The sequence below is a fragment of the Pristis pectinata genome, chromosome 28, assembly GCF_009764475.1.
Source record: "Pristis pectinata isolate sPriPec2 chromosome 28, sPriPec2.1.pri, whole genome shotgun sequence".
Taxonomy (NCBI): Eukaryota; Metazoa; Chordata; class Chondrichthyes; order Rhinopristiformes; family Pristidae; genus Pristis; species Pristis pectinata.
The window spans coordinates 22,453,596-22,481,427 of NC_067432.1; the positions used below are offsets into that span (position 1 = coordinate 22,453,596).

At 40.1% G+C, this 27,832-nt stretch overlaps 1 protein-coding gene across 2 annotated transcripts in view; it reads left to right on the forward strand.

Annotated features, from left to right (window-relative positions):
* The window catches only part of adamtsl3 (ADAMTS-like 3), a 509,738-nt gene extending 482,557 nt beyond the window's left edge, over window positions 1-27,181 (forward strand). For both annotated transcript variants that reach the window (XM_052040649.1, XM_052040648.1), the window contains exons 27-31: window positions 3,510-3,693; window positions 18,426-18,633; window positions 21,034-21,143; window positions 22,138-22,352; window positions 22,748-27,181. In XM_052040649.1, the coding sequence (XP_051896609.1) occupies window positions 3,510-3,693; window positions 18,426-18,633; window positions 21,034-21,143; window positions 22,138-22,352; window positions 22,748-22,863 (833 nt within the window). In that variant the 3' untranslated portion in view covers window positions 22,864-27,181. The remainder of the gene's footprint in view (window positions 1-3,509; window positions 3,694-18,425; window positions 18,634-21,033; window positions 21,144-22,137; window positions 22,353-22,747) is intronic.
* The last annotated feature ends 651 nt before the right edge of the window (window positions 27,182-27,832 follow it).

Below are 27,832 nucleotides of genomic sequence, written 5' to 3' on the forward strand. Positions count from 1 at the left end.
CGGTCTTACTTATGTTTATGTTTCTTATTTATTGTTCATCCAATGAGAAATTTAAATGCTTTTTCACCGTTATGTAATTGAGAATAGATTAGTTTTAGCTGGGTGAAATATGACTTTCAATGACACTGTCTATAAAATGGACAAATGTCAGTGAAAAATAGGTAAGGAATTTCTAGGCTTTGTCTTTCCAGTACAGTACACTACTGGAAGGTGTGATAGCAAAGTGAATTACCTGCCTTTCATATTTTGGGCGCCACCACTCCTCTCCGATCTCAATCCTTTCCTTCCACCTGACCCCATAATCAGCTGACTCCTGTTCCCCAAGGCTCAGACTTCCTGCCATCAAGAATCACCACAGTCCCCAATATCGCCTGTCTCCATTATACTTCATTCCCCCAATCAACCTGATTCACTCTTAATGATTAAATGGTAAAGATGGAAAATCTTCCTTTTGTCGTCATAATTTTGTGAGCATCATTCATGAAAGGTCCAGGTTTGAGCTGTATTATTATCACATGTTTAACTGTCTCCATCAATTACAGTCTAACCTACAATACAGGGTCTGATGATACATTTATTACTTAATCTACTCAAATAGAGAGTGTTTTCATACTTGAGTGTTATCACATGCCACATATAGCATGATCTCCTGCCTCTCCAGTCTAATAATTGATTTTTCTCCTGGTCTCTGGTGGGAATCAATAGTGAATGAATCAAAATTCTAGCATGGGTGTGAGTAGTGGGCGTTGGAACACACAAACTTCACTTCCTGTGTCAGTGTGAGTTTCTCCCAGTTCAACTGCACCAGGAATGTGTGTGTTGGGGAATGGGACATCACTGTTATCCATCCCAGCTACCTGAGTCATGGAGTTGTACAGCACAGAAACAGGCCTTTCAGTGTACCACTTCCATGCCAACCATCATGCCTATCTACACTTATCCTACGACCGCACCAATTCCATATCCCTCCATGCCTTGCTCATTCAAGTACCAGTCCAGACACCACTTAAGTATTGTTATTGTTCCTGCCACCACCATTTCCAGATACTACTTCACATGTGAAAAATTTACCACTCAGATCCCCTTTAAACCTCCTCCCTCTCACCTTAAACCTATGCCCTCCAGCTTTAAACACCCCTACCATGGGAATAGACTCTGTCTATCTACCCTATCTATGCCTCTCATAATTTTATACACCTCTATTATTGTCACCTCTCAGCCTCCTTTGCTCCAGGGAAAACAGTCCCAACCAATTCCATTCTCTCCTGATAAATCAAGCCCATCAATCCAGACAACAACAATGCCTGCCACAGACACAAGACATTGCAGATGCTGGAATCTAGACCCAAAATGTCAACAATTCCTTTCCCCCCACAGATGCTGCTTGACCCACTGAGTTCGTCCAGCAGATTGTTTGTAACATCCTTGTGAATCTTCCATACCCTCACTACCTTAATCACATCCTTCCTGTAGTGTGGTGACGAGAACTGCAAACAATACTACAAGTGTGGCCTAACCAATGTTTTGCATAACTGTCCCAACTCTTGTACTTAATGCCTCGGCCAATGAAGGCAAGCATGCCATACACCACCTTCAACACTCTATTTACCTGTGTTGCCACTTTCAGAGAACTTTGTATTTGTACGCCGAGATCACTCTGCTCTACGACACTCCAAAGAGCCCGTCATTCACTGTGTATGTCCTGTCCTGGTTTAACTTTCCAAAATGCATCACTTTGCCCTTGCCTGAGTTAAATTCCCTCTGGCATTCCTTTACCCACTTTCCGAGTTGATCAATATCCTGTTGTAATCTTGGATAATCTTCTTTACTGTCCACTATGCCATCAATTTTGGTGTCATCTGCAAATTTACTAATCATGCCAACAGCATTCTTATCAAATCGTGAAAATATATAACGAACAACAGAGGGCCCAGCACCAATCCTTGTGCCGCATCACCAGTCACAGGCTTCCAGTCTGAAAAACTACCCTCCACTACCACCCTCTGCCTCGTACCATCAAGTCAATCTTGTATCCAATTGCCCAGCTCATCCTGGATCCCATGTGTTCTCACCTTCTGGACCAGCCAACCATGTGATGCTGCTGCAAGTAAGTTTTTCATTGCACCTGTGCATACATGTACTTGTGCATATGACAATAAACTTGACTTTGACTTTGATAAACTCAACTTCGATGCAGGACCTTATCAAAGGCCTTGCTGAAATCCATGTAGACAAAGTCTACCGCTCTGCTGTCATCGTTTCTGTTGGTCACCTCTTCAAAAAAAACTCAGTCAAATTCATGAGACCTGATTTCCCACACAAAAAGCCATGCTGACTCTCCCTAATCAGTCCTTGCATTTCCAAATTCAAATACATCCTGTCTCTTGGAATCCTTTCCAATAACTTTCCTGCAACTGATGTAAAGTTCACCGGCCTGTAGTTTCCTGTCTTATCCCTGCTGCTCTTCTTAAATAAAGGCGCAACATTAGCTATCCTCCAGTCTTCCGGCTAACGCAGTTATAAAAATCTCTCTACGGCACCAACAATCTCATCCCTTGCATCCCATGACACCCGAGGATACACCTGGTAAGGCCCCGGGGAGTTATCCACCTTGATGCATTTCAGGACCTCCAACATCACTTCCTTCATAAGATTGATGTGCTCCAGGATATCACTGATTCTGCCACTTAGTTCACAGGCTTCCATGTCCTTCTCCATGGCAAATATTTGAACAGCTGAAGTGTATTTGATAAACTTGGCTGCATTTCTTTTTAATTTATTCATTCAGGGGATTGGACGTTCCTAGAAATGCCAGATTTCTCATCCATTCCTATGTGCCCATGAACTGATGAGGGACAATGATGCGTCAAGAATCACATATATACAAGACTGAGCAAGGATGGCAGATTTCCTTCCCCCAAAGACATCTGTGAATCAATCTTTCCTTTGTAGCATCAACAACATTCACCTCAGCTCCCTGAGATGAAAGGTCAACATACCAACCCTGCTCTTCACCCAGTACCTTGCAAATGTTTCTGTACAGTTACAATGAAAGTGAACCCAGTTGAAAATGTAATCTAAATCCCAATCCATTAAAAATCATTGAAGATATGTTTTGCTTATGATTGTGTGTATAACATCTTATAGAAGGCTAAATGGCTTCTCCAGCAGCCTTTTTTCTCTTTGCATAATTTAATTCACATTAATATTCATGTTTAGTTTATATGTAACATTTATATTTCTACATTTGCACCAATATCTAAATCTTCAGTTTTGAAATCTGGCGTAGAGCTTCCAAATGTTCGACAGAATGAACACATCATAAATATAACAATATTAATTCTAATATTATAGTTCAAAATAGGAAATATAGTCGGCTATTAAATATTTAATTATTAAAGCAAATTTTAATGATATGCATTAATAATTATTAATGTTAATATTGACAATATTAATTCTATAAACATTTAAATCTTCTGATCACGGTTATTGATTGTTTTTGTGAACAGATTTTATGTGGGTACCTGGTGACTGGGCTGCCTGCTCAACAACCTGTGGCAACGTTGGAACCCACTACAGAACCCTGCTCTGCCTAAATACAAATGGAATTGAGGTGAATGAGTCAGCATGCTATGAGCTTCCCAAACCACCTTTAGTAATTGAATCGTGCAACACACAGGATTGTCCAGCCAGGTAAGATGGAAAAATAACTTTTTTTTTCATTTTACGCAATTATATTTAATTAGTTCACTTCTGGCCAATGAGCTCTGTTGGCTGAGTTTCATTCTCAATTATATGGCAGGGAAAAGGACTAAACATATCAGTTAATAATATGTAACCAAAGAGATGGATAGTTGTCTACATCATGAAAATGAGAGTTGGAAAAGACACATGTAGGTGAATTTTAAGCATTCCCACCCAGTACTTCTGTGAGGCAGAGAATCAATGTGAGGAAAAAAACAATAGGTTAAAAACTACTGAATTTAACAATGAAACATCTCAACCCAAAATGTCGACTGTCCATTGCCCTCCATAGATGCTGAGTTCCTCCAGCTTCTTTTGTTTTGTTCCCAATTCCAGCATCTGCCGTCTCTTGTGTCTCCTCTCTGTCTGGCTACTGCCTTCCTTCCCATCCTGAGAATCTCTGAGTGATACTGTTTGCACTCTCTCCTGTGTCTTTCCCCTCGAAGTGCTCTCTGTCAACCCAGCCGGTGCTCAGGAGTCTCCCCTAAAATCTTTCTTCTGAACAGCAGCAATTTTCAGACTTTGCTTTTCCAGGGTAAAATCTCACCAAACTGCATGGGGTTTTGGAAATCCAGAAGTGAGTTGTGAACAATTCTTCAGTATTTAAATTTGTGATTTAGGAACCATGCTCATCCTCAAAATTTCATAGAGATTTAACCCCTGCCTTACATTACTTCAATGGTCTCCTTAAAGAAATTTTTTGAAATCTGGACAGAGCATATCTCTTTGTAATCCACATTAAAGTGCTTGCAATGCTTACATTTGAAATATACAATATCTGAAGCACTCCTTTGAACTTGCATGTATAATAGCTTTTGGAATGCTTTGATTACTTCATATGATAATTAAACTAGGCAATATTAAAGACTTCAATGTGCAGTGTACGGTCGAGGTAAATGGAGGACAAAGTATAATGCACATTCTTAGATGTCAACAATGACATGTGTTTAAGTGGACTTCAGTGTATGATGAGTGCCATGTTACAAATTGGCTCTCCTACAATGCCACAGGCAGGGTCATGGATTGTGGTGAACTGACGTTGATGAATTAGTTCCGACACAATGAAGAGATAACATAATGCTTGGGTATGACGTGCACAGAAATCTGGACTATCTGCTTAATAACATGAGGCAGAGCATCAGGCTTGTGTTGAGAGAATTGCTTCTTTTAGTAAATTTCAATCCATTGGATGCAATTACATGCTTATGCAAATGTGCAAGCTCTGAACTTCAGAAGTCAGACCAGCACCATGACAATTTTGTCTGAACCCAGCATAGCTGAGGTAACTTTATTGGAGTGGATTTGTGGGGAGATGCTGGCAATTCCAGATGTAACTCTTGGGATTTCCACTTGTGCAAGTGCCACCAAGTTCAAGGTGCTCACACGTGCATGCACAAACGCACAAATCCTTCCCTTCCTAGTCCATGTTCACCAGCGATTCCCAATGACATTGAAATCCAGCAGTAGAGTGCAGAGTTGTAGCTGTTGACTGGCACTTGCACTGGGCAACCCACCCAAGCAGCCTGCACAGCACAGAAACACCCTCCTCCATTCATTTATACAGTGACCACAGAAGGGTTTGGGCAATTTACTTTTTTTAAAAATTATTTTTGTTTATTTTGATATTTGCAATAGACTTGGTGTTTTTTAAATTATTTTTCATTTGTTTTTTTAATTGTCTGTACATTTTTTAGTGGTTTTGATATATTTTTATATTTTTCTAAATGTCATAAACGTTCAAAAGCATCTTTGACAGCTGGCTTAGCCAGGAGATAGAGTTCAGGTAGCTGTCAGTGTTTGCAGTATTTTCCAAGCCACCTGGTGGATTATTGACAACCACCCAATGAACTTTTCAGGGTGGACTGTATTTGTACTGTGTGTGTGAGCATCTGGTCTATTGCCCACTTTTAGAAACAAAGTAGAGTGCTCTAACACCCCGAGTATGATAGCTGTCAGAGTACAAGAGGAGATGGTGATGAGGGGACTGGCTCTGTTTGCTACTTCTAGTATTTTGCCCTTGGTCTAGTATTGCAACTGACTACAGCAATGGCAGCCATGTGGCAGATGTTGGCTGTAGGTACCCTTGCAGCTACTCTTACCATAGCTCATGCCTGCCTTGGTAATTCTGTACTTGGTAACAGCTGTGCAGTTGTCTGTAAGTGTGGGTAGTGAGTGCCACTGATGCAGGCTGATCCCGTATCAGTTAACAAGTGGAGCAGGAGACTCCTGTCAGGCAATGCATGGAACAGAGGTTCTGAGGGCTCTTGACAGGGTGGAGGTGGAAAAAATATTTCCAGTTATGGGAAGATTTCTTTATTCGTCACATGTACATTGAAACACACAGTAAACTGCATCTTTTGCGCAGAATGTTCTGGGGGGCAGCCCGCAAGTGTCGCCATGCTTCCACCACCGACGTAGCACGCCCACAACTTCCTAACCCGTACGTCTTTGGAATGTGGGAGTAAACCAGAGCATCTACAGCAAGGGGTCACTGTTTAAAAATGAGGGGTGACCCACTTAACACAGAGATGAAGCAATTCATTTTTCTCAGAGGGTTTTAAGTCTCTTCCTTAGAGGGCGGTAGAAATGAAGCTTTTGAATATTCGTAAGGCAGAGGGAAATGGGTAATTGATAAGCAAGAGGGTGAAAGGTTACCACAGATGGCCAGAAATGTGGATCTGAGGCTACCATCCAATGAAGGGCAGAACAGGCTTGAGGGGACAAACTACTTCCTCCTGTTTCTAAATCACATATTTCTCTGTTCATGTATTCAAATGTAGGACCACCCCCCCCCCCCCCTCCACTGAAAAACCTGTTGTCCTTATATTTTGGGCATAGGAAAAGAAATCATAACCAGGATATTCTGTGGAAAGGCATCTGAACCACCAACAGGGGCAAAGTGCTCATTAATAGCTCAGAAAGCTGCCACAGAAGTTACTGATGATTTCTTTAAATGCACTCCATTGCACTTCCCTCCCCAACAACCCGCAATACTCCTTGTGGTACTTGAATACCTGAGAAGCCACCAAGCAGAGACTATTTGTGGTACAATTAATTCAGCTGTCACACCCAAGTCTGATTAGAAAATTGGATGGGATGTTGGCTGGGGCCCATCTGTGCTAACAATCCACCTCTGAGTTTTCTCTGAAGATAAGCTCAATTTACACTTATTAGGAACCAATTGCCAAATTCGTCCTAATTGTAAAGAATTTGTGTGTTTTGTAACTATCAGATTGTCCCACATTATGCAGAGCAACACAAACTGATTCATGTCATAGAATCATAAAATCATACAGCACAGAACAGGCCCTCTCAGCGCACCTTGTCCAATCCCACTTTGATACATATCTCTGCTAATCTCATTTGACTGCATTAGGCCTGTACCCTTCTACACCTTTCCCATCTAAGTACCTTTTAAACATTGTAATTGTATCTGCCTCTGCCACTTCCTCTGGCAGCTCATTCCAGATAGCTTCCATCATCTGTATGAAAAACCTACCCCTTAGATCTCATTTAAATTTCTCCCCCCTCACCTAAAATCTTTAACCTCTAGTTCTGGACTCACCTAATGTGGGAAAAAGACTCTCCCTATCTATGCCCCTCCAAATTTTATACACCTTGATAAGGTCATCTCTCAGCCTCTGATGTTCCAGTGAGAATGAACCAAGTCTATCCAATCTCTTCTTATAACTACAGCCCTCCAATTCAGGCAACGTCCTGATGAATCTCTTCTGCACTCTCTCTATGGCTACCACATCCTACCTGTAGTGTGGTGAACAGAACGGTACACAATGCTCCAAGTATCAGCTTTGTTACTATTCTGTGCAAAATTGATGGTCAGCATATCTTGCTTTGATGCAATTCATTTACAAAACTGGACAGTATTAGATCTTTTCACATGTTAATGTTACAGAGTGTAACATTACTACTGCCCAGTGTATCTTTATATTACTGTTGTTAAAAAAACAAATGACAGAAGTTTCATCTACTTGCAATTGGGATGGGTGTTCTGTGTGAAATTAGCTCTCTGCCGCCATCCACTCCTATGCTGAATACTTGATTTTAATTTCACCCATGTGTATTTTTTTCCAAACTTCTCTTGCAGCATGAATTTAGAACGTTAACTTGTCAGCATTCCTTTGGATGCCTCTTGAGGTTCTTGTACAATGTATGCCTTCATGCTTCCCTTGTACAATAATCTCAACTCCAGCTGCAGTGAGCTTCAGATTCGAACCTAAGTTTCCAAAGCACCCTTCAAACCTGCTGCAATGCTATTGTGAATAACAACAGTACAGGTGTTTTTTTTAGGATGTAAGAAGAATCAAATTGGAAGTGAAACTCATAATGTCATGTCATTGACTTTGACAGCCTACTAGTTCTGCTGCTGTACAACCTAATTTTAGGGAATTTCTTCATTTAACACAGAAAATATCATTGACTTCCAACAATCTAATCTTTAATCAGTGGAATGAAGATACCATGTTTTGTTAAGCACGAGTAGCAAGATAGGATACAAACATCCATATGAACATATGAATTAGGATTGGGCCGTAGCCCCTTGAGCCTGCTCCACCATTACGCTGATCACAGCTCATGTCACTGTGGCTTCAACTCCATGTTCCTATCTACCATCAATAACCTTCCAGCCCCTTGCTTATCAAATATCTATCTACCTCTGCTTTAATAATATTCAAAGACTCTGCATCCAATGCCCTTTGAGAACGAGAGTTCCAAAAACTCAGAGTCCTCTGAGAGCGAAAAAAAAATCTGTCTTAAATAGGTGTCCCCTTATTTTTACACAGTGATATTTGTTCTTGCTCTCTCACGAGATTAAACATCCACATCCGTGCTGTCAAAACTGCTCAGGATCTTGCATCTTTCATTCAAGTCCCCTCTCACTCTTCTGAACTCCAGCAGATACAAGCTCAGCTGATCTGCGATCATAGGGCAACATTGATAATGGAGGATCAGTTACAAGAATCATTATCCTTGGAGCATAACTGTCTAGTTTCTGCTTAGTAATCAATAGACAGAACAACACAATTGTTGTGGCAATCCATTCATTGTCGAAGGTGGTTTAAGCAGCAAGCACTGAGATTGGTGTTGGTGCCACTTGATTCCCCCAGGACAAGATCCCATGCAATCAGTTATCAGTCCAATGTAAACATTCCAGGAATGACTTCACACCCAATTCTGGGGAAGTATCTATTTTTGATGATTCCCCTGAGATAGTAAAATGTGGGTAAGAAATGGGGAATAAAATATATAATCTGTAGAGGAGACAATAGGAAGAGAGAAAAACATATACACTGTAAGGGCCGTGGAGGAGCTGAGAGACTGAGAAAGGGACTTGCGGATAATGCAAACAAAATGAGTTGGCTCACTCCCAAACCCCAGAAGACATCAGCAGGAAAACCCAATTAAATATTCCAAAATCTGGAATTGTATAGAATTCAAATTCAAGCAGAGAAAGAAGCATTCTTAAGCAGAAAAGTTCTTACTAGACATTTAAAATAAAATAAGTGTTTGCCTAAGTATTGGTTTCTGGGAGGTTTTATTATGCATTTAATAACTTTTAAGTTTAGTTCTTACAAAAAAAATGTATTGCGTGAAATTGGAAAAATGTTTATTTGGAGCAACTGAGTCAATCTTGTGATAGTGAGTGTTCTCAGACAGCAAACTTGGCATGAGAAGTAAATAACTTTGTTGGTTAATGTGCTGATTACAAATGGGGAGAGTTTTAGTGGGAGCCTGGGAGCAGAGCAGTGGGGGTGGTCTGTCTCACTGGAAATTGATTAGTTTCCAGTGAATTAAATTCCTCTGTTAATTGGTTCACACTTAGTCAATAGGATTTTTTGAGTAAGTAGAATTTTTGAGCAAATTAGCCCATCTAATTGTCACTGATAGCCAATTACTGGTGTGTGCCAGTGACTGATTCAATTCCGACAGCAGAGATTTAATGCTATTGTTAGCAAGTCACGTTGGGAGAGTTGTGCTGTTTTTCTGGGAGAGAGGTTAACTCAAGGCTCTTCTGCATATGTAGGTGGGTGTAAAAAATTCTCTGACAACAGGGAATCATTTCCAGTGGCCTGCTAGCAATTCCTTCTGTTCACGTCAACAGCTTTTCTTATGGGGAGCTGGGCAGCCAGGCTTAGGAGATCCCACAGGGCTCTATAGAGCTCAGCATCCCAATGGAACTTCCTGGCCCTTATATTGGTGGACAAATGCTGCCACCAGCAGACCGGGAAGCTTGGAGATCCTTGTCTGCTGGAATGGTGGTCTGACTCAGTGTTTGGGTGGGGGTGGGTGTTGGTTGGTCTGCTTTGAAATAAAGTGGGAAAGGAGGAGCTGGGTGAGAGTTGTGCCTCAGTGAGAGACTGGGAACTGGGAGAGTGGTCTGTCTTAGTGAGACCCTGGGAACAGAGGAAGGTGGTTCCTTCAGTCAGCTCCGGGAGTGGGGTGATGAGGTACATCTCAATGGGACCTGAGGGATGGGGGTGACAAGGACCCTTCTGTAAATGGTGGCACAGTGGTGCAGCTAGTAGAGCTGCTACCTTGCAACCTGAGTTCAGTCCTGATCTCCAGTGCTGCCTGTGAGGAGTTTGCACATTTTCCCTGTGGGTTTCCTTCGGATACTCTGGTTTCCAGCCACATCCAAGAATGTGCTGACTGGTGAGTTACTTGACCACTGTGTATTGCATTTTGTGTAGGTTTGTGTTTGGAGGATTGGGGAGCATAGGGTAGAGAGTGGGGTGCAGTGCACTGGTAATGGGCATGTGAGAGATGGGAAGTGGGAATAGGATTGCATGGACTCGATAAGCTGCCTCCTATATAGAAGGGAAGAATATAAACCACCAATAGCCTGATGAGAAGCAATGTAGAGTCCTGTGTGCTGGAAGGGTTTTCAGTTTCTGATGCAGTAGTAAAGAGTACAATTTGTATCATTTCAGGAGCAGCTGAGTGCTTTATGGGGTTGGAAGGGAAGATAACTGGATAAATTAAGATGCTATGGCACTTTGGCATAATTATTACCTCAGATAGAATTACATTTGATATTTAGATTGGATTCTCCCAGATTTCATTGCTTTTTATATCACATAAAATAGATGTAGTAAAAGTGTACTTTTTAAAAAGTTTAGAATAATAATTTTTGGACTTAAATTACTTAAACTCACTCCACTCACACTTCACCCACTGTTCTACTAAAGGACTTGGAGCAAAACGATTTCCAATCGGACTAGTAAGAGTTTTATTTTATTCATTTATCTGAATCATGATACTTAAAACTACAACAATTATTGCTGATCAAAAAATCAACCTGCTTTTATTTCTTTATTACCCACCTCTTCACTGTCACTGAACTTCAGTCTAGTTTGTCCTTTGGGAATCAATCCCTTGGACATCAGAATGTTCTGTTAGTCACACTTTTAAAACCAATGGTGTAGAAATTAACCAATCAGTGTGATGGGAGTTGGACTGTATGCACCACCCTATGCATTTCTTTGTTAAAGTTACCTGTGCCTATTATTCAAAATCAAATTAGTAGGTGGGGGTGGGGTGTCTGTCATTACATTTTGGAACCTTATGCTCCAACTTCCTCTGGCACTGTGTGCAGAAATCAATGTGTAAATTGTAATTGCATTTATTCATTTGTTTGCCAGTTCCTTGCTATTATGTCAGTTTTCCTGGAAGTTGATGTCCAGCTGCTGCCAGTAGCTGACAAGAGGTTACATTTGGGGCTATTTTCATGATATGCTCATTGATATAAATACAGGCAGTTCCCAGGTTGCGACAGGGTTTTGTTCCCAAACTGTTCTCAAGTCGGAAATGACCACAAACAGTGTGTGGGAGAGGATGACAGAGACGGCTGTGATGGGAGACTGAGCAGGCGTGGGAAGAGCGGCTGCCAGCCAGCCTCACTGACTCAGTGAGTGAGCGAGTGAGTCTGCTCAGAGCTCCCAGCTCCACTTGGCATGACTCAGCCCCTGATTGTTATGGCTCGAGCAGCGTGGGGAGAGAAGGATCGTGGAAGTGCCCCATTCCCACCTGACAGAAAATGCCTGCAGTCCCACAGCAGCCGGCAAATCCATCCCCATCCATCCCGCCGGTCTCCCAAATGCCTGTTCATATGTACGGGGTGCCCATAAGTCGGGCATTCCTAACCCAGGGAGGACCCGTACCAGATGTTACTTCTTTGACAGATGCGGAGCCTCACCTTGTGTCAAAACCATTCAGGGGTGGAGCCAGCAGTTATGGTCAGAAGCTGGGGGCTGACCTACCCCCAGAGGAACATGCCTGGGACCACACTGGAAGAAACAGTGTGGTCCCAATGGCACCTATCCATTCCACTTGGACAGCTCACTGGTCATTTGAGTGAAGAGAGGGTGAGTTCCTTTGGTTATCTGATGTATCCCTCAGATAATATCAATTAATGATAAAAACAAATCTGGTCATTAATCATGTTTATGGGATCTTGCTAATCATAAATTAGCTGCCATGTATTCATATTTTACAGCAGTGACTACATTTCCAGATGTTTCATTGGCTGTGGATGCTTTGAGCTATCCTGGGGTTGCTAAAGTTACTACATAAATGCAAGTCCATTTTTCTTTCTATGTGCAATGTTTTTGGTTTGCTGCATTTAAAGGAGGAATGAAGATGAAGGGAATATCATCAGCATGCGCTATTTGGAAGCATTTTGCCACCAGTAAGTATTGAGATAGGTCAAAAAATAGAGTTGCACAGCGCAGAACCAGGCCCTTCGGCCCACCATGTCCATGCCTACCATTACGCATTCATTTAAATTGATCCAGTTTACCAGCATTTGGTCCGTAGCCTTCTATGCCTTGGCAATTCAGTTGCTCATCTAGATACTTATTAAATGTTGTGAGAGTCTCTGCTTCCATCACTCCTCAGGATATCTTGAGTACCACCATACGTATTGAGCCAGGTCTTGTTGACCTGATGTTCCCATCTAGAATTGTTGCCCATGGTCCTGCATCTTTCTGGTCCAGATTCAGAGGGCCAACGTTACTGGCCTGGATGATGCTGGATCCCAGCTGTGTGGCCTTGGACAGCGATAGGATCTCAAGATCTCCCCTGATTCAGGGAGGAAGCCACACCTCCACCCACCCCCGATAGGTTTTGACAGCTGGAAAAGCTGAGTGTTATTTAATATTAAATTGTATCATTTACAATTCTGTCAGTGGAGTCTAGAAGTGGAATTTGCATTCCAAATCTCTCAGTAAGACTGAGACTGTTCATGGGTCCTTCACTTCAACAGGTAAAAGTGAGTGGCTCTGTTCAGAATTAGCACTTGCACTTTATATTAACACAGAAAAATGTTCCAAAGTGTTTCACAGAGGCAAGGCAAAAAGAACTTGAAGCAGAATTTTCTGCCTTGCACAGATGTCCCATCTACCACTTGAAAGACTGGATCCATTCATCCTTAACACAAGATGATTATATTTATTGTTACAGAGCTGAATCTTATTCAGCTAAAGGTTGGCTCAGAGTTCTGACTTTGTGAAATCTGTGCATTAGCCAAAAAGAAAAGATGTCTTGATAAATGGGAAACATCAGGCAATCAAAACAACTGCAAAGCACATTTCCAAACCAAGCTCCAATATGAAAAGATCCTATTGTCATTTCATCAAAGGTCCAAGATTATGTCCAAACTGCTGGATTAGTGGATAAACTCCAGGGATTGGTGGAAGATTGCAAAAATATGTTTCCGTCTAACCAACCTCCCTATCATTTTGAGAAGAATAGGATCCCAAACCACACTTTATGAATGCTAGAAAATTGTTTCTGACACCCAAAATTCAAGATTAGAAACCAAATGTTTCAACAGACACCAACAACTCAATCATACATGCAAAAGAAAAACTCAACGTCTTGAAAACCTGGATCCCTGGACAATTACTAACCCTGAAGGCACAGGTTGTTAGCCTCTCAAAGCACTCTTTGTGTCACCAGCTGCTTCCTGGCTCATCTGTTTGGATTAATGCTGTCAAATGATGGCCCAAATCAGCAGAAAGCAACAAACGTCATGAGCAGCCACACAAAAAGGTCAAAGTCAAACGCAGATAACTTCATGCCAGAACCTTTACTGCCAATTATGTCAAAGCTCTTGAAAAGAGTGAAGAATAAGAAGCTGTTACATAATCTCCATCTCAGCAGTTTGCTGTCCAACTGCCAAACTGGCGACAGAGCAGAAGAGCAATGAGAGTTCTCGGTCTCAAATGGAGCTGATTTTAAATCGTCAGATCAGATCCCCTTGACATTAACAGTTCAGCTGCTATCTCAAAGATTTTTCTGATATGTGGAATCCACATGCAGTTTTATTCCCATGCAGTATTAGTTGAAAGCAACAAATATCAGTGCAACCAGAAATTTTCAAGCAAAATTTATTAACTGACACCTCATTGAAGAATTTCTAATGAAACATTAACACTTGTTTCACAACTGAATTTTGTGGTCCAGAAACAATGGATATCTCAGTGCCAAGCATTGCCAACCTTCAATAGGTAGGTTGTCTTGAACTCATGGAAAGACTTATGGCATTTTTCATGTACCACCTGTAGTTCTGTGTACAAATGCCACCAAATTCACATACACTTGGAAATACAGAGCTTGGTGGAACTGAGCTTGGTGGCAACAGTTCACCGGTATTTTCCTGACTGCTCATGGTATTGGGCAGCTGAGGAAGAAATGGTGGCATTTTTGCAGGGCGATCTGTCGAACAATCTGCATCAGGTTAGATGCAGATTGTTCGACGGATCACCATTCCCCAGGTATTTGAATGAAGAGGAAGAAGGCACGTTTTAGTTAATTCATATTTTTGAATTGTTTTAGTTTACTAAAATGTTTGTATTAATTTATTTAAGTTTAGTTTATTAATTAATTTAGTTTATTTAAATCTTATCTTAAATGTTTGTATACTGCTGGGGGAATTCAGCAGGTTGAGCAGGATCTGTGGAAGCAAAGAGATAGTCGACATTTCGGGTCATGACCCTGCATCAGGACTGCTCCAGGTTCCGCCATCTGCAGTCTCTTGTGTCTCCTTGTATTTAAGTGCTTTAGGTTCACTAACTATTAAAAGTTGCTAAAATATTTTAATAGTTTTGGAATGTTTCTGAATGTCTTATGCAAATAGCATTCAAAGTACTTGACAGCTTTGACTGCCTGCTAAGCCAATGGACTTGACTTATTTATTTGGGTGTGAAACAAGTATTGTAATTTTGTCAGCTATTAACTTTCTTTCACTATTTATGGCAGTGTCAGTCATTTATCTGCCTTTCTCTTCATTTCCCCAGGCATATCAAATCCAACTTTTGTAAACAAATGATTTTACTGATATTAACACAGATCTTACCCCAGATAGCATTTAGGGTAATGATTAGCCATGTTTGAATCTCTTATATATTAACATCAGAAAAGTTATCATTTACAAAGGTTGAATTTGAAATGCCTGGGAAAGCAAAGAGTGACATGAATGTGGCTGCCTCTGTAATGGCATAAATGGTGAAAGAAAGACTTTCATTTAGATCATATCTTCTGGTTGTGCTCTACACCCAAATAAATAAATTTGCATTGATGAAATGTAGGCAATTTGGACACTGCAGAAGACCACAAACAGTAAAATGACAGCCAGAAGAGTTGCTGTGAGGAGATGTTATTTACTTCTTTACAGGATGTGGACATTGCTGACAGTGTCAGATTTTACTTACCGTTCCTCCCCAGTTGTCCTCAAACCGATGAGACAGTTAAGAGCTAATGGCATTGGTTGGTCTGGAGTTACAGACAGGCCAAAGAAGGGAACAGCAGATTTCCTTCCTAAAGAACGTTAGTGAACCAGAGAGATTTTCAAAGACAATCCAGTCGTTTCATAATTACCATCACTGATATCAGCTTTAATTGCAGATTTGTTCAATTATTTAAATTTAAGCTCCTTTGTTACTGTGTGGGATTTGAACTTGGGTCTCAGTGGTCTGGAACTCCAGTTGCTCGTCTAGTAGCTCAGCTACTATTCTACTTTCCCTATTGGACTGGACACCAGGGAGAAATCTCAGCATCTTCACCCAAGTATTGCCCAAAATCTTTCTTGCCTACCTGGGTGGACAGAATTTAAGACCTCAGGCAAAAGGCATTTGTTGCTTGAATCAGCTTTTCCTCAATACTGCGCTGGACTGTCAGCCAAAATACTGTGCTCAAGGCTTGAAGCTACACTTTCTGATTTCTGCTATCAATAAACCATGGAAAGCACAGCTGTGCAGCGGATGACATAGGTGTATAAATAATATAGAGCCATTAAGAGGCACACATTTCATAAGAAAGTGAAATAGATCTTTCTGCTATATGATTGGCACAGTCCTTTACAATTATGGATGTGGTGTGTATGGGAACAGGGAACTTGGCAAGTTAATAGCTGAGGGATTGAGTCCAATGAATATCTAGTTATGCATTGCATGTTGTAATTGCTAAACTAATGGACCGGTTGTTTTTAGTGCAAATATATAGCAATAATACCAAATACTTTATTTAAATAAAATTAACTTTCAGTAATTTTGCTGCTATTTAAAGTTGAAATATTTCTCATGAGCCAATATTGACAGGAATATTTAAATTGATGTACTTTGCTAAAAGTTGCAGATGAGGGTTACACCTTCATAACAGTGAGCCAGAAATTGTGCTTACTGTCCTTTAATGGTGTTAAAACAACAGTGTGGCTGACATTATAGCTGTCTGTGAAACTTCTCTGTGGATTGTCACCTTGTCGTGGTGGAGAAGCTTGTGTGGTCCTGAGATCCCGGAGCAATGCCGTCTGGAGCTATGTTCCTGGTAGGGTCACCAATGACGGTAAGGTCGATGGTGACGTCCCTGACAAAGAACAATCCAACCAAGACCTCAACGGTGGAACAGGCGGACAAAGTTATTTCGAACTCAACTGCTGTGAAGGTGGATGAAGGCTGCAACAAATCCATCAGCTCCAATCGTCATGGTTTCCATGCCATTGGAATCAGTTGGTTGATTTGTGAAGTATCGTGTGCTTTTTATAGTGCAACATCAAGTACACGTTAAACAAATACATGCACAGGCGTCTTCGCTTTGTGGGCTATATTGGATTCGTAAGCCACTTGAGAGCCCATAGGTAGATCAACAGAACGAAGACCATCATCCTCGACCTCGAAGGATAGCCACGACGACGACCCGTGTCTGTGAAAGTCACATAAAGATCAATATCTTCAGTTGTATGGTTCATCAAACAGTATTGTGAGCTTTTCTTCTGTAGTATTATGTTGATCCATTGCAGGTTCTTGCAGCTGTTAGCATTATTCTATTAGGTGTGGATTCTGAAGCTAGCTCTTAAAGGGACAAATACTGTTAATGACATCATTCAGAGGAGTTCGGAATAAAAAGTACAAGGGGAAATGAAAATCCCACTCGGGTCAAATTTCTCAGCAGGCATTAACATGCCCAGAAATGCATGCAAAGTTGCTCTTAAACCAATTTTCAACAACACGGGTGTCTTTTGGTGGTGCGTGAAGGAATTTCTGGACCAGAGATGAAAGGGGTAATGTCACATAGGGAGAAATCTCAGGATGCTGGGCAGCAGCAACCTGAGTGGGCAATGATGGGACTTCCAGTGACCACGTTGCCTACACGCTACACAGTTTGTGTTCTCCTGCAACTTCCTTATAGCTTCATGTGGCTTCTGTATGGAATGACAATATGGAATTTTCACTTACTTATTCCACAGGGTGTGATTTTGACACTCTGGTCAGTGTTTAAAGTCCTAAGTACTTTTAGCTGAGTGTAAAACCAGAGAATACTGGGGATACTGAACCGGTCAGGCAACCTCTGTGGAAGTCAGTGACCTTCATTAAAAAGTTTCAATTACTTTTAGCTTGGTATAAAAGCAGAAAATGTCACAAGCAGCCAGCAGGTCAGGTAGCATTGAGGGAAAGGGAAAAGGAGTTAACGTTTCTGATTGTTTTTATTTCAGATTTCCAGCATCTTTAGTTATTTTATTTTCATTTTCAACTTGCTATTTTATGCACTTGTGTTACATTCCTGAGTGTTATTTGACCAACTCATTTAGAAAATGTGAATTTTGTTGATATGCTGAGTATATTAACTAGCAAAACCAATGCTTAGTGAAGCTTCAACTCTGTTTGCCCACATTAGTACATTACTTTTCTTGCCATCTGAATGAGGTGGCAGAGGGGTATTGGACAGTGTGGAACAAAAGAGAAAATGCTTGTATGTTCTCAAATATCCTATGTTTTGTAACAGGAGAAGGTGGCTATCTTCTCCGAACAATCCAAATTGCCTGAGGTCCATGCCACCTGTTTTATTACAAGTGAATCATGGCTCATCAAAGTGACATACATTCTTATACATCAGTTCCCAGAACTAGCTCTACGAAGGGTGAGTAACAGACTTTGAGTGTGTCCCTTTTTAAAATCAATGAGGGTAAAGCGCCAACCACAAGTTGCTTTGATTATATTTTGTAATGGGCAATCTCTAGAGAGTGCAAGCTGGTATCAAACTGGTCGGCAGTCTCTCAGGTTTGGTTTTGGTAGGTAAACTGGCAGTGCCATCTCCTATTGATTTCAGATTCACCAATCATTTTGACGTGAAGTTCAACTTGATTAAGCTAATTTCTGTACCGCCAGGTGGGTCACAACCACGGCATCAGAGTGTTCAGTCTCGTGTGGAAAAGGAGTCCGACAACTCAGAGTGAGATGTGAACAGTTAACAGCCAATGGAACTTTGAGAATTTTGCCTCCAGCGTTTTGCGCAGAAGAAGAGGAACAACCACCCAATGAGGAGGATTGTTTACTGCAGTCCTGTGCAGTGTGGGAGAGTCCAGCATGGGCAGAGGTATACTGAAAATTATTTGGTGCTCTTTGATATAAACATTGATGAGGAATGAAAGCATTGAAACCTGTTTCTTCAGATATATTATGTGATATTTCCAGAAGGACTTGATTTAGTTTTGAAAATAAAACAGGCATAAGAATTTTACACAAGTTATCACAAAGTGAAAGAAAACTCACCAGAACTTAAATCCAAAGGAATTTTCCATCTTATATTTAGTTGCACAATTAAGTTGGCATCTTGGGTTGAATACAGTTTCAGAACCGTAGGTTTCTAGCACATAGCGGGTGACAATTTACCTGTAATTCAATATATCAGGTAGATTTTCATCTCCACCATTTGGGCAATGCACAACCGCATTGGAGGAGACCGCATGCCTGTAACAGAAACTCTTTGATAATCCTTCTATTCAATTAGCTGCAGGCAGATTATATGTGCTCCACTACCAGTGTGTGGTCTTCTGCTGGTGTTTCCCTTCTGTGCATCATTCAGATCTGCTTTCGGCCTAGAGTTTATGAAAGCAAATTTATTCCAAAATCATTTTGATGTTGTGAATGTTTTATCAGAATTTACCTTTTTAACAAACATTAATGTGGATCAGTCAACCTCTTAATTGTAATTTTGGCCTTAAGTGGAGTAAATCAAGTATCAAATCAATTGCGCTTAGTTAACCACTTTATCTTTCCTGAAGGGAGAGGTTTTATAACAAGCATTTGATCCACTATCACCCTTTCATTTACTATTGCCCATGGTTAAAATTATCCCCCACTTGTATACCAGCAGAGTTGATTAAGCTAAGATGGAAGCAATCATTAGTAATGGAATAAAACTTCGTTTCCCCAAGCTGAAGTGAAATGGAAGTGTTCAGTAGTGTTGAATGCAACAAATTAGACTGGGCATAGTTTTATTTGCTGCAACAGAACAGCTGTTGGCCAAGGTATCAGATGATTATTTATTGGGGTGAGGGGAATAATACATCTCCCTTGTGATATTGCTGATGCTGTGTTGCATTACGTGCCATGCCCTGGTCTGTGTTTTTCTCAGAACAGTGATGTGAGTTGTTGCTTCCACTTCTTGAATACTTGGCCTTTTTGCAACAGTAAATTCAAAAATGCTAATTTCATTACACTGGGGCTTCATTATTCCACAGCCATAGAAACATTGAGGGGGTGTTTATAATATTTACAATATTGGAAGCAAAACCTGGTGATAGGGCATTCAGCCGGTGTTAGGTGATGCCAACAACTTAATCTGTCATCATTATGTACCTTTACATAATGATCATGTATTACTGTGGACTTATTAAGAGCAAATTGCTATACTTGGTCTAATTTACTTTCAGAAAATAATGCTATTTCAGCATTGCCATTAATTAGTCTACTGAGACAGGTTGTTCCCAATTTCTAGAAAGACTTGCTAGAGAATGCTAGAGAATCCGTGATATTGTGGCACAAGATTTGGTTGAATTTTGCAAAGAAATACGATCTTAAAGTACCCAAATGGTTTAGAGGCCATGCTGAAGATACAATGGAAAGAAATTAACAATCAATTCACACTAAAAACACAAATAAAAGAGGAAAAGAAAAGAGGAGGAAGATTATTGGTGAATAGGTACAATAATGATAACTTGGCAAGGAGGCATTCAGGTCACACCTATTTTAGCTGAATGACATAGGAGAGAGCAGATCTTCAGTGTTACTGGATGTAGAAAGGTTCAAGAGCATAATGATAATGGACTTCATCTTAGTGTTACTTTGGCAGGTTATACTGTCAGTTTGTGTAATTACGGTATACTACAGGGTAATGCTAAATTTCTCTCAATAATCTTCATATTGACAAGGGGAGTCAGAAGAAGTTCATGCATCTGTTGCTGGTTTTGAACTGAGATGACTGCTTCCAGAATCTTTATCCTTTATTGTGATAAATCGCTTTTGTTGCTATCTGGGGCTTCCTCAGCTTCATGCTAGGATGCATCTTGAAAGTTTTTCCAGCTGTTTCCATTCACACAAGGCACGCAGGCCTTTGCAGTCATCACCTTCTGTAGATGTGAGACTTCTTGTACAATCTATGTTCTTACTACATTATTCCTGAGGATTTGTTTCCTGGATACTCTCTGAATCTTTCTGAACCAACTCATCTCGTACCTTTTGTATCTCCACATTTCATTTGTTCCAGCTCTTGGATCCTTACATGTGGCTATTGCTGTTAAGCAATAAACCTCTTTCCAAACACACCTAAAACTCTGCACTGAAACCCAGACAATTTAAGAATAACATTTATAATTGATTTTAATGCTTTCCAGATTTATATTACAAATTTCAGAATATTTGCATTTTGTACCCTAAAGTGTGTTTGGCCATTTTTAAATGGTGACAACTCTTCACTCTTTGTTTTGTTTAACAGTGTTCTGGCCGTTGTGTGGGTCACAGTGTTGCTGTCCAGCACCGCCAAGTTGCATGCCGCTATACAAATGGAACATCAGCTGCAAAGTCTGCTTGTGAGAAGACAGAGAGGTATTATGAGAACACCACGGCAGTCTGTGACATCTTTGCTACTAATAATAATTGTGACAAAAATGTTAATTACATTTGGATGACATTGAATGATTGGAAATTAAAACCTCGATATTAAGGTTCTACATTTGTGAAACAGAAATTCCATGTAAAGTGAGCTTCAGTACGTCACTAACATCAGTTTCAAATTACCAGAATTATTTTCCTTTAAGTTATACAATGGATATCAACATGTTAATGATATCCACTCTGGAGAAATAAAGGACTGCAGATGCTGGAATCTAGAAGAAAAACACTATGATGCTGGACAAACTCAGCAGGCCAGGCAGCATCCCTGAGTCTTGAAGAAGGGTCCTGACCCGAAATGTTGACCGCCTGCTTTTCTCCACGGTTGCTGCCTGGCCTGCTGAGTTTCTAAAGCATCATAGTGTTTTTCATCATATTCACTCTGGAATTTGGTATACTTAAGATAAGCACAGACAATTAGGATTTACACTAAATTAGGAACTGTAAATAACTAGCTTTATGTTTCAGGGATAAGATAAAAATTGATTACTTCAGATAATATTCATTGGCAAGGTCTAACACTCACTTGATCTGCTGAAGTCACACTGTTCTTTATCTGGTCAGTATCTGGGTCACTGATTTACCATGAATGAGTAAATAAATATATATTGTTTTTGTATGAATTTATAGGACTTTTGGTCAGAGTTTTCAGTCAAAAATTGGTCTATGTACTTGGGCTCCTTCATTTTATGGTAACCAAATAAGTCAAATTGTTTTCAGTACATGGAAGAAAATTTCCTCATTGGTGGGAGGAGCCCCAAGAATATTCCTGCTGAAGATTGTCCTGAAAATGTTGCTGATGTTTAACGGGTCCCATTCTACACCTCTTTATTTTCTTTTTGTAAACTTCACAAAGGACAAATCTATCAAGACCACAAACTGCCCGTCCACTGCTGCTCCAAGTAGTAATAGTGTTTGTAATCCATAGGCCTGCTTCTGCAAGACGATGTAAATCAGATAGATGTAATGTGCGGTGGAGGACAGGGCCATGGAGACAGTGCGCAGCATCGTGTGGAAGTGGTTTCCAGTCTCGACGAGTAGCTTGTATCCATAACAAAAACAACAAAGCGGTTGCAGATCAGTATTGTGGATGGCAGAGGCGGCCAATCACATGGCAACATTGCAATCTCACTTCTTGTGACAGTAAGTACATTTCTACCTCTGGTCAAAAATAAAAATATTTTGTATGACAAGCAGAAACTTTGTCTTCGAACTTTGTGCAGGAAGAATACATTTGGCCAGGTACATGGATAGAAAAGGTTTAGAGGGACATGGGCCAAATGCGGGCAAATAGGACTAGCTCGGATAGACATCTTGGTCGACATAGACAAGTTGGGCTGAAGGGCCTGTTTCCATGCTGCATAACTCCATGACTCTAAGAATCAGAAAATTAGCTTTCAGTAGAATGGTGCAGTTTGGTGGGATCTCATTGCAGTTTTCTTGTGTGGTAAAAATGTGGCAAGTGAAAAGTGAATGATATTTCCGTTCTTCACCCTGATGATGTGTCAGTTATTTAGATTTGGATGCGTTGCTTTCAGCTTCTGATGGAGAATGCATGGACACAATGCGCTACTGTGCACTTGTGAAACGACTGATGCTGTGTCACCTGAACACCTACAAACAGAGATGCTGTGATTCCTGCAGAATGCTTTAATTGATATACATACACCACTGTTTGCTGGATCATAAGACTGTGAATCGATTTATAGAGAACTCCATGTAGATGAACTGAATGCAGTAAAACCTGATGGAAGCTGAACCGGGAGGATATTTTAATTGTGTTGTAAATCTGCTTGTACAGAAATGCACAAAGGTTTCCTTGCTGTCCATTATGTTAGTCAAATATGTAGCAGCTGATTCTTAGAGAAAGAATTGCTCAACTGTTCTGCTTTACAATCTAATATGGACTTGTTATGCCAATGTATTCTCCATCACAAAAGATGTGTGCTTAGGTTGTATCACAGAAGCTGGTATGTGAATTATTTACTGCCATCAAGAGAGAAAACATCTTTTAAATGTCCAGGTGGGCTTATATTTCACAGCTTTACAGTGAAGGCAAGGAAAAAGCTTACAACCTAAGTGAGTTATTGGCAAGAGTGTTTATCCTTTTTCATTACTTTAAATCACAACCTTTCACATCTGATATTACAGATTATGTTATTATTTGGGTCTGTGGACAAAAATGAACATAAGAATAAAGTATTCAGTAGTTCTCATTTTTAACTTACAAATGATTGTAGTGACACCAACTTTCAGCTAAGAAAGCCCTATTTCCAATGCGAATCCCATTTTGAAGGAAATGGCCAACTCAGCCGATGCTACTTTCAAGTATTAGCAGAATGAAAGCATTGAATTTGCTCTTTTGTTCTTAATTATAAGGAGATAAAAGGTCAGCTGCAGTTAAACTGTGATTGGGGAAATATTTAAAGTGCCTTCTCACTGATCACCCTTTACTTTGACTGCTCCATTGTATTTTTAATACAAGTCAGTTACATCGGGAAGTTGCCTCCATTTGGAATGCCAGAGCTGTCAGGCAATGTTTCTTCTGGATTCACAAGAACACAAGAAATAGGAGCAGGAGGAGGCCATCTGGCCCGTCGAGCCTGCTCCACCATTCAAAAAGATCATGGCTGATCTGGCCGTGGACTCAGATCCACCTACTTGCCTTTTCCCCATAACCCTTAATTCCCCTACGATGCGAAAATCTATCAGTGTCTTAAATATATTTAATGAGGTAGCCTCTACTGCTTCCCTGGGCAGATAATCAAAAAGATCCTTTTAAGGAAAAGAAGAAAGTTGTCATTGTCAAGAAAAAATTGTCACAAATTTAATAATTTTGGTATGTAATTTGTGGCAGGTACATTTTACATTACACAAAATATAGAAGGAAATAAATGCAAAACTATCCTGCCTCTCAAGAGTCTCAGCCAATTTCAGGTTTACTGATAATAGTTAACCTTTCACTTTTAAACTAAAATTGCTGCTGAGGGTTGATGCCTTGCCTTTACATTGACATGTAATGCATTTAATTCACCGATTTAAATAGGTTAGAATCTGAATGTGGGGGAGCGCTGTGTCAGCTCAGTTCGAAAACCAGAGGCAGAAAGCAGCTCTTGAAGTTGTTATTGTCTGTACATCTGACATTTTCAGTGTAGAATTCTTGCAATGATTCTATATAGATAAAAATGATATGATTTCACTGACTGTAAACCCCAAATAATAACTATAAAAATCAAATGTTAACATATTATTTGAAAAATCAATAGGTACTATATAGTAGATCAATTGAACACTGCCATTTCTTTTAGTGATATCATTCAGGGGTCACCTGGAAAGAACTCATAGATTTTCCTGCTAACACTATAATTTTAAACATTGAACTTGCATTTGGAATTGCTCACATGAAACTTTTTCCCTCAAAGTAACAGTAAAACTGATTTCTTGTAACAACTTGATGAGTAATGAACTCACAAAAAGGCTCAGATTTCACTTATTTATAATGTGTTAGCATAGCCTATAGTGTTTTCATTTCTTATGTTGCAGTTTCAGCTAATTTCATTCTCAAAAGGTTCCTCGTTCTCCTAAAGCCAAGGGAACAATTCATTAAATACTGTGCTCTCAAGCACTGTTCCTGCACTGGTGAATCACTTATACCCAAGTGACTCCCTCTTTGATCTTTCTTCCCTGGTGGAGTTGCACTTTGCCTGACACTTCTGCACACCCACATCCCCCACCCACTGCAGCAGATTTCAGAGACTTGCTATACAGGGAAGATAGTGTAGATTAGCACTCATCCCGGTAGTATATGTTACCAATATTCTGTATCTGAGCATGTATCTGAGTAAACTAATATCTTTAATGATGTATTATAACTTTATATTTATATTCCAAACTACCCTTACCAGCCCGTGTGTTTCCTTAAAACATTGATTAATGCATAGCCCTACTGAGCTTTATTAAAATTCATTATTGGCTGCAATTAAGATGACCGAATATTTTCATAATCAGTTAAATGAAATGTGAAATGCAAATTTTAAATCAAAATAGCGGCAAAAAAAAATTTCTGCATCCAGGTTTCTCTAAAGTAGCTCTGAATAGCTCTGTAAATGGTTTAAATGTACACAGCGGATATTAACACTGACACTGCAATGCTATCAATAAGCAATAGCATGCGTCTTGCAAGAAATTCATTGCTTTAAATAATGAGAGTTCAAATCCCAACTTTGTTATCTTTTCTGTCCTTGAGATCTTTCTTGATATCAATAATAGACAAGGATTCAAAAACATACTGCTGCATTTTATATTTGTTCAATAAGTAGCATTAAAACTCAACAATTTTCATCCCCACCATTCCTTACTAAAGGGATAAAGAGAAAGGATGAAAGGACTCCTTTACAATGACTGTGGGTCAATTTAAGAAATAGTTTTGTTGCCAATTACCAAAATAAATATAACTCTTGATAAATTTAAAGGAAGTATGTGCAAAGAAATATAAACTAATCCAGCAAATGTATGGTCACATAAATAATTGTGCTGTGTATTATATTTCATTTGAACAATATCAATGAGAAGAACAGTACAATAATTTTGCTGAAGCTCAGTTGGTAAATAATTAAATGTGTGTTCAGCAATAAGGCTAATCTTTTATTTGAGGATAACAGTATTATAGGCAGAGGAAAATACTTACCAATTGTTCACATTTGTGCATTTATAAGTCCTCCAATTATATTTCTGTATACAGCTGTTTTAAGTTGGTCTTTTCCCAGAAAAGGATACTGGGTACCTGGGGGCATACCCTGTGATTTTACATTCGCCAAATCATTAATGGGTCTTGACCTTTTGAAAAAGGTTGTGCATAAATTAAACAAAAATAATTGTAACATATTACTTGTACATATTTATTTTCTGTTATGAAGTGCAATACTGAATACTGTACATTGTGTGTTATAAAGAATATTTTTGTTGGGACTTATTTTTTACTACCATAGCTTCTCTTCCAGACTGCTTTTCACTTCCTATTTAAAGTTAAAATGCTCATAACTACATTAAGCACTTATAAAATTTGTCTTTTTTTTTCAGACATAGAAATGCATGTTATTTGATGATGAAATTATCCCTAGGTTCAGGGTTTAAGAATCATTGCCTAAAGCTGTACTAAATGCTGAGGGTATCTGAAGTGCTACCTATTGGCTCTATGTAGCCATTAACCCTTGAAAATCAGGCACATGAAAACTTGGTAACTTGGTCCTCGTTGCACATGTTTCTTACCAGTTTATATGGTAGAATTCTGTAGTTCTGAGGGTTTACATTTTAGTGAGGCAAAAATCAGAACATCAGCATCTGTTGGTCTCATTTACTTACATAGGAATGCCCTCCCTTCTCTACTTGAGTCTCTGGCACCTCTGACTTAAAAGTTTATTCTCCTGCTTAAATGTTTCCAAGGCTACACTCCCATTTTGCTTGTATTTCTCACCATTATAATTCCTCAGGTCTTTTGACCAGCTCATTTGAAGAACCTCCCAAAACCACCCCAACCCCTTGCTTTACCCCACCATTAATAGCTGGACCTTCAAATGTGTAGACTCCACTGTCAGGAGTTCCCTTGCAAAATATATGCACCTAATTCTAATGCACACTAATGCACGATAGTTGTAGCAGAATGCCAACAATTGTTTTAGTTGTGGATCTACCAGAATAATGTTACCATCCAAGACTTTGAACACTATAAATGGGTGTTACATTTTCTCAGTGACAAAAGTGTGGTACCAGGACTCAGGCTTGGGGCGGGGGGGGAGAGGAACGGTATCACAGGCTTAATTGGGGCATGGGCGTGGGTCCAGTTGATGATTGCGTATGTGGCCAAGAATGAAATCAGTTGTTGGAGATCAGTTTAAGTACCTAGAGTGAGTGAAGAGAGATGGGTGAGGTGGTTAAGGCAGCATTTGTGGACGGGAGTTGGAGCTGAGGGTGGGGAATTTGTCTGTACCTGGACCATTCAGAAGGTTGGAGTGAGTGGAGGGTGGGGTGGGCAGGGTGTAGGAGGAAGGGGAAGATTGACAGGTGGAGATGATGTTCCTGGGAATCAAAGTCAGTGAAGTTTAGGGAGTAACAAAGACAAGTTGGCTCAGGAGTTACAAACCATGGTCTCTCCCAGGGCAAAGTGGACTCATTTCTTCTGCAATACTTTGGGAGGGCAGTTACAGGGAAATGCCTGGTTGAGTTACTGGAATGTCACAGAATGACCCAATAATGGCCCTAATCATTTTCCCTTGTATGATGCCAATGTAAGTAACACTATGCAATCCAACTTCTCAACCAATTTTTTCTAGCCCATGGCTCATTCCCCATTACCATTTTGTTCATTATCCACGTTTTCACTACACCTCTGTGCAACCTTGTCCATCATCACATGCACAGGCCTGGAAGTTCTCTCATCCAATGCTATGTTTAGGCATCACACGAGTGAATCCTACCCAAGACCCAACTGCATCTAAGCTATTGCTGGAAAGTCAAGGATCTCGATCTTCAAGGCAGATTCTCTTTCTTTCCATCTTCTCATTTCCTCTCACCTCCAAATCTCTCCCTGCTGATGTAATCTTGTCCCCATGGGTCGCTCCCCCAAT